Below are 16,657 nucleotides of genomic sequence, written 5' to 3'. Positions count from 1 at the left end.
ATTTGTCACTGCGAAGGTCAATCATCCCATCATATGGGGACCGGGCCTTTTCTGTGGCGGCACCAGCGATGTGGAACGAGTTGCCTTTGGGGCTGACGCTTTGCACTGACATCAACATCTTTAACAAAGTGGCTATTCTTACGACTAGTCGTAACTTAGGATTTATGCGATATCAGAGATTAAACTGAGGATCTAGGGAGATAAGACTAGTGTAAAGGAGGGGTTAGGGTTAGGGTTGGCACTAGGAGTAAGTGTTAGGGTCAGGGTGAGCGTCAGGGTTAGGATTAAGGCCCAAAAAGGTGAAAATGATCGTCGTAAGAATAACCAGTAGTTTGTATGTAAAATGCATTTGGGATCGTCGTAAGAATAGCCGCGGCCCATCTTTAAATCAAATATAAAGACTCTGCTCTTTAAAAGAGCCTTCTGTAAAGCGCCTTGAGCGGGACTAGTGCCTGGATACGTGCGCTATAACAAGTTGCATTATTATCATTATTATTACACGCGCGCTATCAGAGAATCAGACAAGGTCTCGGTGAAAGCTACAACTAAGCTACGTCTACTGCGGTGAAAGCTACAAACTTTCCGACCAAGACCCAAATGATAAACCACACATCAACGGGTGATTTGCTAGTATTTTCCATAACTGCTGCCCAGGAAATGACTTGTAATTTCAAGGTTTTAGTGGCATTTTTGTTTTTCATCTATGAATATCCTGTATTATTACGGCAAGACTAATGTAATCAGATACAAATTGCCCTCAGTTGGGAATTGCTTTTTCTGAGTCCCGGGATCCAAGTCTATTCCCCTGACGAGAACCTGGCCTGGTGTGGAATAATACTCTAGCTGTAGTTGGATCAAATCAGCCATGACAACGCCATCTCTTGACAACACTTGTAACCAACTAGTGTGATCAAGATTTTTTTTCTTCGCATTAAGGATATATTTCTAGTCACACAATGTTAACCCTTTAGCCCTCCAAACGCCTATGGATGCCCAGTTTTTTCCTTCAATTTTCAAACGCCCATGGACGCTCGCGATTAAGGTGACGTCTGAAATGAAAGTGCTGAATCAAAGCATGGTTCTACTTGAGCCGATGTTCGGAGCAGAAATTCTACTTAGTCATGGAGTTATCCGCTTCCTGACAAGTAATACTACAAATTTCATGTTGAAATTGCTCATTTTTAGGCATTTTTCAGATAGAAAATCAATTAAAATGCTGGAGTGCTAAAGGGTTAATTATACTGCATTTTTGCCTGGGTTCCAAGTCGGGCAAATCCGGTGACCGTCTTCCAAGTTTTGGCAGACAATAATGCTTTGTACATTTTGTAATTTGTATAAATGTTGTATTTGTTTTAACTGTTAACTGGAATCACCATGCAATAATTAACAGTATTTGACTCAATCAAGGATCACATAATTCTTGTAACCATTCATCTTGACCCTCAATGTATTGACATTAGTCGTACTTCCACCTATCAAATCCCCGTGTCTTTTGCGCTTACACCTATGAATTGCCGTGTCTAAATAGACCCGTGTGTCAAATCCCCGTGTCTATTAGCCCCATCGAGCTCAATGGGGCTAATCGGGGGCTAATTTAGACCCGTGTTCAACATGGGTTTTTTGATAGGTGGAATCTGAAAAGACACGGCAATTGCAAGTTCTAAGATCCGGCGACAGATGGCGCGGTGTAGTTGCCTTGGTAGTGCGCCCCCTCCAACGGGAAAGAAACACAGGAGAGCTCCCTACCTACAGCGCACCTGTCGCCGGGGCTATTAACCATTATCACACAACTGATAGGTGTAAGTGCACCGCAGGTTTTTTGACACACGGCGAAGACACGGGTCTTGAAAAAACACGGGGTTTTATGATAGGTGGAACTACGACTATTGCTATCAAGGTTTACAGACACTGCACGTCCAATACCTTGACAAAGAAAACAGCATGAATTTGTATGCAATCTGTTTCAAGCTGAAGTTGATCGGCCATTACTCACTCATGAACGGCGATGAAAACAGAGGCAATAATGACAAAAGACCACCATTGAATATTCATAGGTTGGAGGTTCCAGACCTATCAATTAGACACGAGTATGTTTTTAACTGTCAAGTGCATATTTGGAGAGGAATTGAAAAGATATTTGGTGTGGCAAGTCTACAGATATAAAGAAATTATTTGATGAAAAAATTAATTTTGAATTTTTGTAATTTGGCAATTGGAATTTTTCTGCCAGTTGGCTGAAAAGAGTGGAAATATCAACGTCTGTCCAATTTGTCGATTATCAAAAAATTTCCATGGTCAACTACCAGTTTACTTTTCACCATTTACTTGCCCGACTGTCCAGAATATCATATCAAAATGTCAGATTCACAACCCCACGCAGTATTTGATGCGACGCGGTCAAACATTGACAATTTAACTGCTAAGGCTTAACAAATCAATGGTGGTCTTGCCTCCATTTCGCTGGATGTTCAGTATGGTAGCCATTAGGAAACCCATTTCTACTCCATGAGTCCATGGGGACTGGATTAGAAGGCCTAGACATATCATTGTACCCTTTGGTTTAATATCTTGATTACGACCAGTACCAAAGCTGAAAGTGTTTAGCATTGTATTCTCTGCTTCTTGTAGGGATAAACAGATAAGTTAACTATAAAGAAAGGCCATTGCTTTGATCTTTGAACCCTGCCATTTTTTTGGCCAGAGCCGCCATGTGCTGGCAGTCGATACCAATGATAAACATTGGAGCTAACTTTTAACTGAACAGTCAAAACTATTCGAAAGTGTCGCCATCTTTACTATTAGAACGAAACTAATTATTCCCGAGAGCGTTTGGCATATTTAGATAGGTTGAAAGGCTCTCTGGTGAAAATTACCCTTTTGAAGCCTTCGGCAAAAATCATGGTTAAAAACTCATTTCTTGGTTCATTTGCCCCCCTCTAGCTATACCCCTGTTGCTGAATCTTTAGGGCTTATTGTAAAATGAGACTTGAAGAAAGGGGGTCTTTTTGCTCCTGTGCAGACCCGCTTTAAAAACTCAAAAATACAACATTTGGATTACATGTACTAATGTGGCAATAGTGGTACAAAATTGGTGACCCGTGTTTGTAGACTTTTTGCAATGAGTTTTCAGGTGTTATTCCAGGACGTTTGATCAGCTAATTTGATAAATTATACAGTTTTTGTTGGAATGAGACTCATGAGAATCTTTTTGTATTATTGTCGTACCACGCCCTTCCTCATCATGAGAGATGATCCTGAATGAGCTTGGTTTGTAAAACATACTCTCAGTGGCAATAAACTCACGAAGTTTGAAATGAGTATTCCTTGCTTTCTTCTGCTTGAGATTTGACGGAATGGTGCATGTCGAGGTCTTTTTGATTTTATCATGCCGGTCCACCGTCGTTGTGCGTATATCCATCCTTCACCGCCGATAAACTCCCCCTGATCAGCCGTCAGAAGGGCTGTTACCGTACTTTATCAGTAGTCTCCCTGCATTCCCTTCCTTCCCCACGCGTCCATATCGCGACTACACTAATATTACATTCACTCGTGGTTGTCGCACGAGACACGCACTGAAAGCCATCATAATTGTAGACCAGGTGTTCAATGAGTAACAGTTCCAGGGACGCTGACCTGACCCTAATGCACAGTCAAGTTGCATAGAAGAAGGCAACCTGAACCTGAGGTTGGCACTATCAATTCAGGCCTTGAATATCTTTGTGTCGAGCAATTTGATTGGCCACCCGTTTATGATGGGGCGTCCAATGGATTTCGTTACCCTTCGAGTTGGCGGTGAAAGGAGGAGACTTTCCAAAATTGCACCCCAAAATCCAAAATTGCACCCAAGTGGACATCTCAAGCTCAAACCCCTCCAAAGATGAACTACTGTCTCTAATAGACATGATGACAGTCTCCTCCAAGTGGGACCACTCCTTCAGACTACAGTCTCTAATAGACATGATGACAGTCTCCTCCAAGTGGGACCACTCCTTGTGACTACAGTCTCTAATAGACATGATGACAGTCTCCTCCAAGTGGGACCATTCCTTGAGACTACAGTCTCTAATAGACATGATGACAGTCTCCTCCAAGTGGGACCACTCCTTCAGACTGCAGTCTCTAATAGACATGATGACAGTCTCCTCCAAGTGGGACCACTCCTTCAGACTACAGTCTCTAATAGACATGATGACAGTCTCCTCCAAGTGGGACCACTCCTTCAGACTACAGTCTCTAATAGACATGATGACAGTCTCCTCCAAGTGGGACCACTCCTTGTGACTACAGTCTCTAATAGACATGATGACAGTCTCCTCCAAGTGAGACCACTCCTCGAGACTACAGTCTCTAATAGACATGATGACTGTCTCCTACAAGTGGGACCATTCCTTGAGACAACCGTCCCTAATAGACATGATGACAGTCTCCTACAAGTGGAACCATTCCTTGAGACAACCATCTCTAATAGACATGATGACAGTCTCCTCCAAGTGAGACCACTCCTCGAGACTACAGTCTCTAATAGACATGATGACTGTCTCCTACAAGTGGGACCATTCCTTGAGACAACCGTCCCTAATAGACATGATGACAGTCTCCTACAAGTGGAACCATTCCTTGAGACAACCATCTCTAATAGACATGATGACAGTCTCCTCCAAGTGGGACCATTCCTTGAGACTACAGTCTCTAATAGACATGATGACAGTCTCCTCCAAGTGGGACCACTCCTTCAGACTGCAGTCTCTAATAGACATGATGACAGTCTCCTCCAAGTGGGACCACTCCTTCAGACTACAGTCTCTAATAGACATGATGACAGTCTCCTCCAAGTGGGACCATTCCTTCAGACTACAGTCTCTAATAGACATGATGACAGTCTCCTCCAAGTGAGACCACTCCTCGAGACTACAGTCTCTAATAGACATGATGACTGTCTCCTACAAGTGGGACCATTCCTTGAGACAACCGTCCCTAATAGACATGATGACAGTCTCCTACAAGTGGAACCATTCCTTGAGACAACCATCTCTAATAGACATGATGACAGTCTCCTCCAAGTGGGACCATTCCTTGAGACAACCATCTCTAATAGACATGATGACAGTCTCCTCCAAGTGGGGCCATTCCTTGAGACTGCAGTCTCTAATAGACATGATGACAGTCTCCTCCAAGTGGGGCCATTCCTTGAGACTGCAGTCTCTAATAGACATGATGACAGTCTCCTCCAAGTGGGACCATTCCTTGAGACAACCATCTCTAATAGACATGATGACAGTCTCCTCCAAGTGGGACCATTCCTTGAGACTGCAGTCTCTAATAGACATGATGACAGTCTCCTCCAAGTGGGGCCATTCCTTGAGACAACCATCTCTAATAGACATGATGACAGTCTCCTCCATGAGGGACCATTCCTTGAGACTAATAGACATGATGACAGTCTCCTCCATGAGGGACCATTCCTTGAGACTAATAGACATGATGACAGTCTCCTCCAAGTGGAACCATTCCTTGAGACAACTGTCTCTCATAGACATGATGACAGTCTCCTCCAAGTGGGACCATTCCTTGAGACTGCAGTCTGTAATAGACATGATGACAGTCTCCTCCAAGTGGGACCATTTCTTGAGACAACCATCTCTAATAGACATGATGACAGTCTCCTCCAAGTGGGACCACTCCTTGAGACAACCATCTCTTATAGACATGATGACAGTTTCCAAATGTGATCATTCCTTGAGACAACCGTCTCTAATAGACATGATGACAGTCTCCTCCAAGTGGGACCATTCCTTGAGACAACCGTCTCTAATAGATATGATGACAGTCTCCTCCAAGTGGAACCATTCCTTGAGACAACCATCTCTAATAGACATGATGACAGTCTCCTCCATGAGGGACCATTCCTTGAGACTAATAGACATGATGACAGTCTCCTCCAAGTGGAACCATTCCTTGAGACAACTGTCTCTAATAGACATGATGACAGTCTCCTCCAAGTGGGACCATTTCTTGAGACAACCATCTCTAATAGACATGATGACAGTCTCCTCCAAGTGGGACCACTCCTTGAGACAACCATCTCTTATAGACATGATGACAGTTTCCAAATGTGATCATTCCTTGAGACAACCGTCTCTAATAGACATGATGACAGTCTCCTCCAAGTGGGACCACTTCTTGAGACAACCGTCTCTAATAGACATGATGACAGTCTCCTCCAAGTGGGACCACTTCTTGAGACAACCGTCTGTAATAGACATGATGACAGTCTCCAAATGTGACCATTCCTCGAGACAAACCAGTGAGAGTTCCATGGACCGAACCCCTGGGTGTTCACTTAAGGAACTGAACCTGAGGTGGAGGATCTATGCTGAGATACGAAACCCTTCGAGGGTGGAGCTGGGCAAGGATTTTGATGGAATTTAAGTGTCACATGTGAGGCTCGTGTCATCTCAACACAGACCCCTCTGTCTTGGGTTCAATTTCAATTCTAGAAAGAATACTTTTTTAATCCATCACTTATATTTAGTCGGCATGGCGCCATTCAGACAAGGTGTTGTCATTAGGAAACAACGTCAGGAAATTTACCTTCAAGTCTTTTGGCGAAAAGTTTCAAACAAAATAACTATTCAGACAAAATTTTAAAACAAAATATATGTTTATTGCAAAAAGAACAAAATATTTTGGTTGCACAAAACAATGTTGAATCATGACACTTGGGCCACATTGTTTTGATTTGTTGGATTATGAATCCCCTGGGGTCATTTTCCAGAAAGTAAAAAAAAAAAGTCCCAACAACCGTTTTCGCCACACTTTTTTTTCTCCCCGACCATAAAATAGGGAGATATGAAAAAATATTCTTCCCGACGACCAATTTCAACCGATTTTCTTTTTGGGTCCCCTTTTATGATTCGAGACGAAAATTATAAAAAAATAACTCTGTTTTTATTTCCCCACCCCCCACAAATATATTGAGTCTCAAGGAATTTTTTTGTATTCCCTCCCCACATAGGTTTTGGCCAGAGCCCTCTATTAAAACCTGTGTACATTACGTGTACATTGTTGTGCATAAGTTTTGGTAAAAAAATACACCTTGGACCAATCAATCTGCACAAAATTATATATGTGTCAAGAAGAACCCTTTGCCAATAGCATAATAAAGTCTAAAAACATTCCAATACCGATTGCCTGAGAAAAAAAGATTTCCGTACACCATGTCCATCAAAACGTCACTGGCGCATTGATATGGCCCTGTCAAAATACAAGTTCTAAACTGACCAGTGAGACCACATTTTCTTAAATATATTATCAAAAAGCATATTTCTGTGATGGCCTGACTCTGTAGATTAAGAATCAACCACAGATTGAGAATTAATTCCACTTTGGTCCATCCCAGCCATGTATTTGCCACAACTTGACATTTTGATAAGCTCTATGTGACTGTGCCACACTTCCGGTCGTGGATGAATACATGTCTCTGCCCTTTTGAGATTGAAGAAATTTTTTTTTTTTTTAATTCCCGCCCCACCCACATAGGTTTTGGATCTGAAGTTACGTAAACCAACTTATTAAAAAAATGTGGCCCATACTGTCTCTTGCCTGTGTTTTTCTGCCAAGGAGGAGACGAGAAGTCCCGAGTTTGTACTGTAAACCAGGAAATATTTGTGGCTATCAGAGTTTGTGGTTTTGTGAAAATGCATCTTGGCATAGTTTTTATTCAGCGTTTAGAGAATTCTGTAACAGTAATTTCAATATAATTTTTTAATTCATTGCCTTTTACTTTGGCAAATTTTGCAGAAAACAAAAAACGTAAAAATTAATTGCATACAAAATTTCATATTGTTGAAAAGTACATGTGCAGAAAAGTTTTTAGAAAGGAAATCATCTATTGTCCAAGTCAGCAACTCTACAATGTTACCAAATACCAGCTCACTGCAGGCAGAGCCCGATATGGACTGCTTTAAAACATAATCAAATAAACGATTCTTCAACGGATGTTGCTAAATTGATTACGAGACATGCCATACAAAACACAATTGCCAAAATGCTAGCGTCCGACTTTCTGATGAAAAGGATGTTATTAATCAGGCTGAGATACCAAATGAACACCTCGACACGCAACCCTGCCTCCGTTCTTGACAGCAAGCAGAAAATACTTCAACTACCACCCTGTCACTCCAAGCGTCCAAGCAAATTGTTTTCAATGAAAGGTCCTTACAGAGAGAGAGAGAACCAAAATCCTAAAGCTTCACCAGTTTAAAGATGCTGGTTTTCTTTTTATAAGATGATGATGTTTTGCTTTGCAGCAAGACAGTTTGAGCATAGTTCTTGGTAGTTTACTGCAGGCACTGTGGCACAGTATTTACACAGTAGCACAAACGTTACGTCGACTCCGACTGAATCTGACATAGTCCTTTTAACAACTGAAAGAGATTACAGTGTCTCTCTCTGTATTAGAGCTCAGGCGGTGTTACTTTACAGTCCTCATCAGTCTCTATCCCGATGTCCTCCTGAAAAGATAAGTTGGTTGTAAAATGCGACATGCTTTGAGCAACTGAAACCACTTTGATTTCTTTCTACAGGTCTCATAATCATTCTTGTTGAAAGAGTATAAGTAGATCGCGTTTGAAGTGTCTTTCCAAATTCACTTTGACCTCTTGACTACCGCCGACAGCTACAGAGGTCGCAATCAAATACATGTGTTTACTGCCGACAGCTATAGAGGTCGCAATCAAATACATGTGTTTACTGCCGACAGCTATAGAGGTCGCAATCAAATACATGTGTTTACCGCAGACAGCTATAGAGGGCGCAATCAAATACATGTGTTTACTGCCGACAGCTATAGAGGTCGCAATCAAATACACGTGTTTACTGCCGACAGCTATAGTGGTATATGATATTTGACTCAATGTAGGCCTACCAGTGTGCCAAAAATGTCATGTTTTATATAATATCATCCTAAAACATGAACTGTTCAACAACAGTCCTTTTCAACTTACATACAGATCTTTCTTCTTCTTGGGGTAGCCTTCCAGGACAGCATTTAAGATGTCATTAGTCTGAAAGTATAACAACACAGGATTGGAGAATTTCTAATACAGAGATCTTCTTCCTCTTCTTCAGTGTTAGCTAACACTGGAGTAACATGGAGAAAATCACCTCCAAGTGCAGAGCACTGGAGTAACCATGGAGTAATTCCTCCTCCAAGGCAGGATGAGCGTTTATGCGTGACACTACGGTTTAATAATATGCACCAATTGGGTTTATTGGCCTAGTGAATCTGACTTCAGACACCATATATCAAAATTTGCTTACGTGTTCCCACTTGAATTTGGCCTTGCCAAATCACATACTTAACATGATTTGAAACAGATCTACCTAAAACATTGGAACCCCCTTAGAGGACACCTCCATATCAAGGACCCTGGATATGGTCCCAAATTGGTCATATCGGTTGCATTACACTTCTGTAATCAGGACATCTCTCAAGCCGCCGAGGTCGCTGTGAAAATAACTTACAAATACATTCTTACAAACTTCAATATATCCTGATTAACCCTTTTGCTGCGGGTGACGTGCATACCACGTCATGCACTTCTAAAATATTTACTCACCAGCACTTGGTCGCAACCTCTCTAAATACGCCAAACACACTCGGGGATAATTAGTTTCATCCTAATAGCATAGATAGCGACACTTTCGAATAGCTTTGACTGTTCAGTTAAAAGTTAGCTCCAATGGTTATTATTGGTGTTGACTGTCAGCACATGGTGGCGCTGGCCGAGAAATGACTGCCGCAGCAAAGGGTTAAAATTATTAATCAAAGCAAAATGCTATGAACTTACCATACGCTTTCGTTTTCTCCACTCTTTTACATTTTTCTCCCAAAATTTAGTGATCTGGAAAAAGTTTCAAAGTGTTCCTATGTATAGTCTTACATAAAAAAACAGGTTCCTCACAAAATATAATGGGGGAATTTAATTGGCTCGCAGAGCAAATTCAGTTAAAGAAAAAGAATCAGATTTTCCATAATATTGAAATTTGGATTATTGCACATCAGCTTATTTCCTTTACCAACATTTGTTCGGCCCATTATTCTGTTGAGCTTATAGTATCAGTGTGATCTCCTGGCTTCATTATAGCATTCATCCGATTGTTGGCAGTACATAACGTTTCACAATGATGACCTACCCTATAACATGGAGGGGGGGGGGGCAATGTGTACAGTGAAAAGAGGATTGGTACCCCACAGTCTAGAGGCACACAAGAAGAACAAACACCAAGTATGTAATGCATGATTTGGCTTCACCAATTGACCTCACTCTCATCCTCAAATGACAGTTCACTATGATGTTCTTTTATGGGGCAATGTACAGTGAAAACAGGATTGGGCAAAGATTGAAACCCTGTGGTACCCCACAGTCTAGAGGCAAGAACAAACACCATCTAGTAATATGCATGTCATGACCTTATAGAACCAGGGTGATCTGGCTTTACCACAGTATTGACCTCATTCTCATCCACAAATGACTTTTTACTATGATGTTCTATAATGGGGCAATGTACAGTGAAAACAGGATTGGGCAGAGAAACAAACCCTGCTGTACTCTACAGGCTAGAGGAGCATCACAAGACCAAACACCATCGGGTAAATTGCACAATGTCCAGCCCTCCAAATATGACTCAAGCCACTGAAGAGAAACTGCGCTATTCCCAAAACAAGTTTTTAACCTGGATAGGATATTGGTGAGATGCTCATGGGAAACGGTGGAAGCCATTTGCCCCTTGGAGAATATCCCATCGGATGAATGGATACAGTACGAGAGGGAGACATTTACACTGGGAGCGATCGGATCAAGAGCATGGAGGGACTTGGCTGGAGAGGTAAACCACATCCTCGCGACAGAGCTGCAAGAAGAAAGGTCACCATCGATGGTCCTAATGGGTTCATCAGGGGAAACACCACATCCTGGGGTGTAGCAGTGTGGAACGATAATAAGATTGTATTCGAGTGGTCGACTGAAGGAAAGCGAGGAGGAGGAAAGGCAAGGTCTTACACTACAGGGCGGAATCATGTAATAGAAAATGCATTTGTATGGCTCCAAGCCAATTCAACAGAGCGTGACTGTCATACTGACCAACTCAATGAGCTTAGTGAGCAAGTTGAACGTGGGTCAGATCATGAAGACATGGTTCCCATCCTCCAATCCATCGGTGGCTGCATTGAAGGGATGTTGAAGGTTGTCAAAAGGTCGAGGAAAATCAGCTCAGCCTCCTTCCCCCAATGGAATGGCTTGGCGAGCCCAAACAGGTCAGGACCTCAAGGATACGCACATCCTAAAAGCCATTCATCCTACCTGTTCCTTCTCCTTTGGAGAGATAACATTGCCGGCAGATTTTATATCCTTCAACTTGGTCTTCTTGGCTGCTATGACCTTAGTGACCTCCTCTAATTGCTGTTGGGCATCTTCTGTTGATATTGCACTGTTGAACAGATGAAGTTCTGAAAAAATGTGTAATCAGTATGATGAAATGGTGTATGTTTAATAAGCGTGAGAGCGTACGATCTTTCCTAGGAAGGAAATTATGATTAATTACTGCATGTTGTAGGAAAATGAAATGTCCTGGGGACATTGTGCTCACCTGGGAATTATTTAGTGTATGTAGTAGATGAAATGAGACATGGAGGTTTTAAAAACAGACTTTTAGATATGACAAAATGTGGTACTATTAATGACACTTTTAGAGAACTTGAAAACTAAGTGAATGACCCAAAATGGGTCAACGTTGTGAAACGTAAACATTCCCTGGTTCTAGCTAGCAACATTCATTAGATATCGACAAAATAAAGTTTTCAAAAATGGCAGCCTTGAGAACAGAAAGTAGGTCATCTCAAAGACTCTTACACACAGTTTTAGGGCATCAATGCGCGAATGGCATAGGCTGGTAACTGTTGTGATTTGGAATGCAACGTGCATTAAACTGAAGGAAGGCAAAAAAGCAATAATAACAAGAGGCCCAAGGGCCTGGTGCTCAGCTGAAATAAATGGGTCAATGTACACCATAGGAAGTACCTGGTAGGTCACTATCAACCTCAGTTTTGTAACATATAATTGAGATACCTGTATCATGTATACTCTTACAAAAATAAAGTGACACTATATATAAATAAATAAATAAAATAAAGTGAAATTTAAGAGCCCGATCACCTTGAGAAGTAGGTCACAAATCAAAACCTGGGTCATACATGTAATGGAAATTTATTACAGATACACCAACCATAAAAATATGGTCACTCGAGCAGCAGCCAAAGGCTTTCAGATGGCAATAATATTATTTCCAAGATGGCCGCTTACTCATGACCTGTTGATATGAGACAATACCACCAATGAATATTCACAGGTTGGAGGGTCCAGACCTAGCAATTAGACGCGAGTATCTTTTTTAACTATCAAGTACATATATGGAGAAGTATTGAAAAGATATTTGCTGTGGCAAGTCTAGTCAACAGATATTTAAAGAAATTATTTGATGAAAAAATTAATTTTGAATTTTGCTAATTTGTTTTGAGATTTTTCTGCTAGTTGGCTGAAAGAGTGGAAATATCAACGGCTGTCCAATTTGTCGATTATCAAAAAATTTCCATGGTCAACTACCAGTTTACTTTTTACCATATACTTGCCCGACTGTCCGGAATATCATATCAAAATGTCAGATTCACAACCCCACACAGTATTTGATGCGACGCGGTCAAACATTGACAATTTAACTGCTAAAAGGCTGAAAAAATCAATGGTGGTCTTGTCTCATCTCTTCCACTGCGGTACCGCTGCCCCAATAGTGCTAGATACCTTTGTCTAGTTTCCTGTACTCATCTGTGGCACTCTTCACTTGTTGCTGGAGTTGACTTATCTCCTCATCCATCGCGTGCAGTTCAGCCTCATCAGCTGATGGAAATTGTGTCTGAAAACGCAAGTGTAAAAAGATATGTTTTAAATCAATATTCAATGTCCCAAACCCCATCCTCTTGCAAACAGGGCCTACAACACGACTTCTCCTTACGAATGTTTCAGACATTGAGGGAGCAAGTATAGTGGAACCACCCTTAGTGGACCCCTCTCTATTAAGGACAACCTCTGTATTAGGGACACTAGTTTTAGTCCCAAATTGGTTGTTACCATTCAATTTGACCTCTCTAATCAGGACACCTCTCTATTAAGGACAGCATTGTCAGACTCAACGGTGTCCTTACTAAAGAGGTTCTACTGTATGTATCGAGTGAAATGGCCTGATATTGTCAGGATGATGCCCACACCCTAACATTACCACCAGTTACAATTTTCACCATTTTGTGGTATCTCCTTTATTGTTGGCTCCCATGAGCATTTGAGGGGAACTGTGGTGGCCTAGTGATTTTGGTGGCAAACTTCTAACTGTGAGGTTGTGGGTTCGAATACATTCCATACCACTTCGTTCTTTCCATGCTACCGATGGTTAACCCTTTGCCTACTGACCAACTTCTACCCCGGGAGGACACCAGCACAATTTCCAACTTGGATTTTTTTTTGTTTTTAGGAGATATATCAAACCAAAGAATAATTGAACGGTGTTTTTAATGCATAAATTTCCTAAAATTATAACTGTTGGCATTTTCTACCGCTAGCCTTACAAAAATGTTACTTTATAACTTTGTGGCCTAATTTTACGGTAAATTGACCGTAAGTGGCCAAAAAGGGGGTAAAAATAATGATTAATAATAATGAGTCTTTTATATAGCGCAATTCCTCGACACTATAGGTCTCGCTCAAAGCAATTTGGGATATCATATTATTACCCCGGTCTCCACAGAAATCAATCAGGGGTGTCAAGGAGCAACCAGAAGGTGCTCACTTGAACTTGACCAGTCGGGGAACCAAGGGCAAGGAGTGACTCGGCCGGGAGTCGAACCCACAACCTCCTGATCATGAGGCCGACTCTCTTCCACTGCGCTACCACTGCACTACCGCTGCCCATAGCATTTAAAAAATAGTATTCTACCCCAAATAGAAATAATCAACTCCCATAGGATATATTTAGCATCCATCTGGGCCACCAAGTGCTAAGTTTGGTGACTATTTTTGAAGCGAACGCCAGGTTTTGCCTGGAGCCAAAGCTATATCTGGAGCCGGTATGACGGGTAAGTGAAGGATGCTATGCCTTGTTTGCACAACAAGGCTGTTAATTACATATATAACTGGCCAAATTCTCGAAACTCCACCCCTGAGGACAATAAAGGATACAGCCGTTAGAAACCTGGGTAGCCATGTGAAGTTTGGTCGTAATGATTTGAGCTCACCTGATCGGCAGCATACACTTTCTGCTTCCCGTTCAACTTCCTCTTGATTTTGCCATCGTCCGCCATAGACTCGAGACATTTTTCAACAGCCTGGAAAAACAAATATGTGTTCCAAATTATCACCTCCTCATCAGCCAATAACCCTCATCAACAAAAAGAAATATTAAGAAGGCCAACTTTAGGTGTGAGTGAGAAAGCCCCCGACTGATCGTTCTCCCAGGGTATGGAAATTGGTTATCTTGAAATTCAAGGTTTCTCCTATTACCCAATGAGTCATCAAAAGATTGAAGTCACATTTTCAAGGCATTTTCAGCGGAAACGAAATTCAGGACAGCGGTCGTCCCAATAAGTCACAAAAATTTGTGTCAATAGCTCTATAGACATGATAGATGTATTTGATAATTCTACAACGTCTGAAAAAGACACATATTTTAAGCTACGATGCAACCAATGGAGGAGTGTCACTTTGCTTATAAATTATTGACAGTAGAAGCTTTGAAACTGTACAGTAGAACCTCTCTAAAAGGACACCCTCAGGACTGACTAGTGCAGTCCTTAATAGAGAGGTGTTCTGATTAGAGTGGTCGAATTAAATAGAAACATCTCACTTGGGACTAAAAATAGTGCCCTTATAGAGATGTTGTCCTTAATAGAGAGGTGTCTGCTAAGTGAGGCTCCACTGAATCTTAGCTAGTATTATTTTGGTTTAAAATGGGCTCCATCCGTCATCATCTTGCTCAAAATGTTCTTTTGAATTTGAAATTGGCTGTTCTCAACCTATATACCTCACTCGCAAAATAAGGCACCACAAAAATATGGGAGGTCAAAACAACAGGAACTCACAGTTTTGCCAAATTCTTTATGAAGATTATTGAAGATGTCATTAGCACTGTAAGGCCTGTTCTGTCGGTTCAGATAACCAAGCACAGCAGCTGAAGCTGGAAGTAAACAAAGTCTTTAAAGCAAGAATAACCTCAGCATCATCACGTTCACGCAATGAGAGCAGGAGCTAATTGTCACAGATGTGTCCAAGTAACATCTCAGATGTCAAATGCCATGGCAAGAGTTCTCCGTTCTCGTATTTTAGGTCAGATATTGAGATAATTTTAAAAAGAAATTAAAAAAAGGGACGGAAGAAACAACAAGGGACAGAACTAAGTGAAAGGCAAAAAACCAGACTTCTCAACTTTAATGTCCTGGGAAATATATTCTACAAATTATGACCCCAATAGGGCATTATTTTGTCACTATAGGAAAGAATGTATAAGGCCTCTTTTATGAATAAATTATAAAAAATTTGAAATTGCAGCAATCTTTTGTCTTAATTTAATTACCATTGGCCATGATCATAACACAAAAGAGGCCGCCACAAAATCCCATACTACAACAAACTTGTTGTAGGCCTGATTTTCCTCATCCAACACCGATCATGACATGTTGTTATAGAGCCAAAACTACCACTACGAGTAAGCCTAGGAGATCAAGGGTACCAAGTTTCAAAGCCATTGCTTTTAAAGCGGTTAAGAAACATGCCATAGTTATACTCAAAATAATGGCCAATTTACACCTTGAAAATTAGGTCAAATCAAAAACCCTTATTGTGATTGTGATGTATCCTTGCTAGGAGAACCTATCATAAAAATTTTATCGAAAACGAGTCACTTATATTAACCTAAGAGAGATATCACACTTTTTAGGTTTCCACTTTTGACCCCTGGTGGCCAAGTCAAGAATCAGATCGGACTGACATTCAGTGTCAGAGTCACCTGACATGGGGGGTTCTGTGTACAAAGTTAATTCAAGTTCATGTCCCTAGTGGTTAAGAAATGTGCCACTATTTTGAAACGGGATACATAACATACGACGCCAGAGTCCAGACACTGCACACCAGTGCACAGTAATCTACTCCCCGACGCCAAAAAATTGCAGTGAATTCTTCAGCAAATGAGCAAGGCCAATATCTGGGCCTTTGATTCAAGTGTGACCTCATTTTGTAAACACAGCTAGGCCTATCTGTAAAAATATTGCCTTCCATGAAAATGAATCACCAGTCCAGTGGCAGTCACTGAGTCAGACTCCAGAGTGATTTTTTGGGACACCATGTAAACTTTTAACTTTCTCGGACGTTTACCTTCGGCTTCCTTTGATTTGCTCATCATAAGTTGGCAGAGAACTCTCAGCAAGAGAATCGACTGAATCCACAAAAAAGACAACACCTTCGGTGATAACTATGCCTACTTTCAACAGGGAATTTGCAGAAAACAACATTTGCAACTCCCACACTTTTCTGATTTTTTCAATAAACAGTCCAAACGA

The 16,657-nt window shown here is 41.3% G+C and overlaps 1 protein-coding gene across 1 annotated transcript; it reads right to left on the bottom strand.

The window, feature by feature from the left end:
• Nucleotides 1-7,948: 7,948 nt before the first annotated feature.
• On the bottom strand, nucleotides 7,949-16,632 carry LOC135500526 (homologous-pairing protein 2 homolog). Its single transcript, XM_064792047.1, has 8 exons — nucleotides 16,473-16,632; nucleotides 15,185-15,279; nucleotides 14,342-14,431; nucleotides 12,858-12,969; nucleotides 11,364-11,509; nucleotides 9,852-9,905; nucleotides 9,006-9,065; nucleotides 7,949-8,513 (listed from the first exon to the last, which is right to left on the bottom strand). The coding sequence occupies exons 1-8, from the start codon at nucleotides 16,498-16,500 to the stop codon at nucleotides 8,457-8,459; spliced, it is 642 nt and encodes a 213-aa protein (XP_064648117.1). The 5' UTR covers nucleotides 16,501-16,632; the 3' UTR covers nucleotides 7,949-8,456.
• Between the last annotated feature and the right edge of the window lie 25 nt (nucleotides 16,633-16,657).

This window comes from Lineus longissimus, chromosome 16, assembly GCF_910592395.1.
Source record: "Lineus longissimus chromosome 16, tnLinLong1.2, whole genome shotgun sequence".
Taxonomy (NCBI): domain Eukaryota; kingdom Metazoa; phylum Nemertea; class Pilidiophora; order Heteronemertea; family Lineidae; genus Lineus; species Lineus longissimus.
The sequence above is the reverse complement of the archived record's forward strand: the minus strand, read 5'-3'. Positions and strand labels throughout refer to the sequence as shown.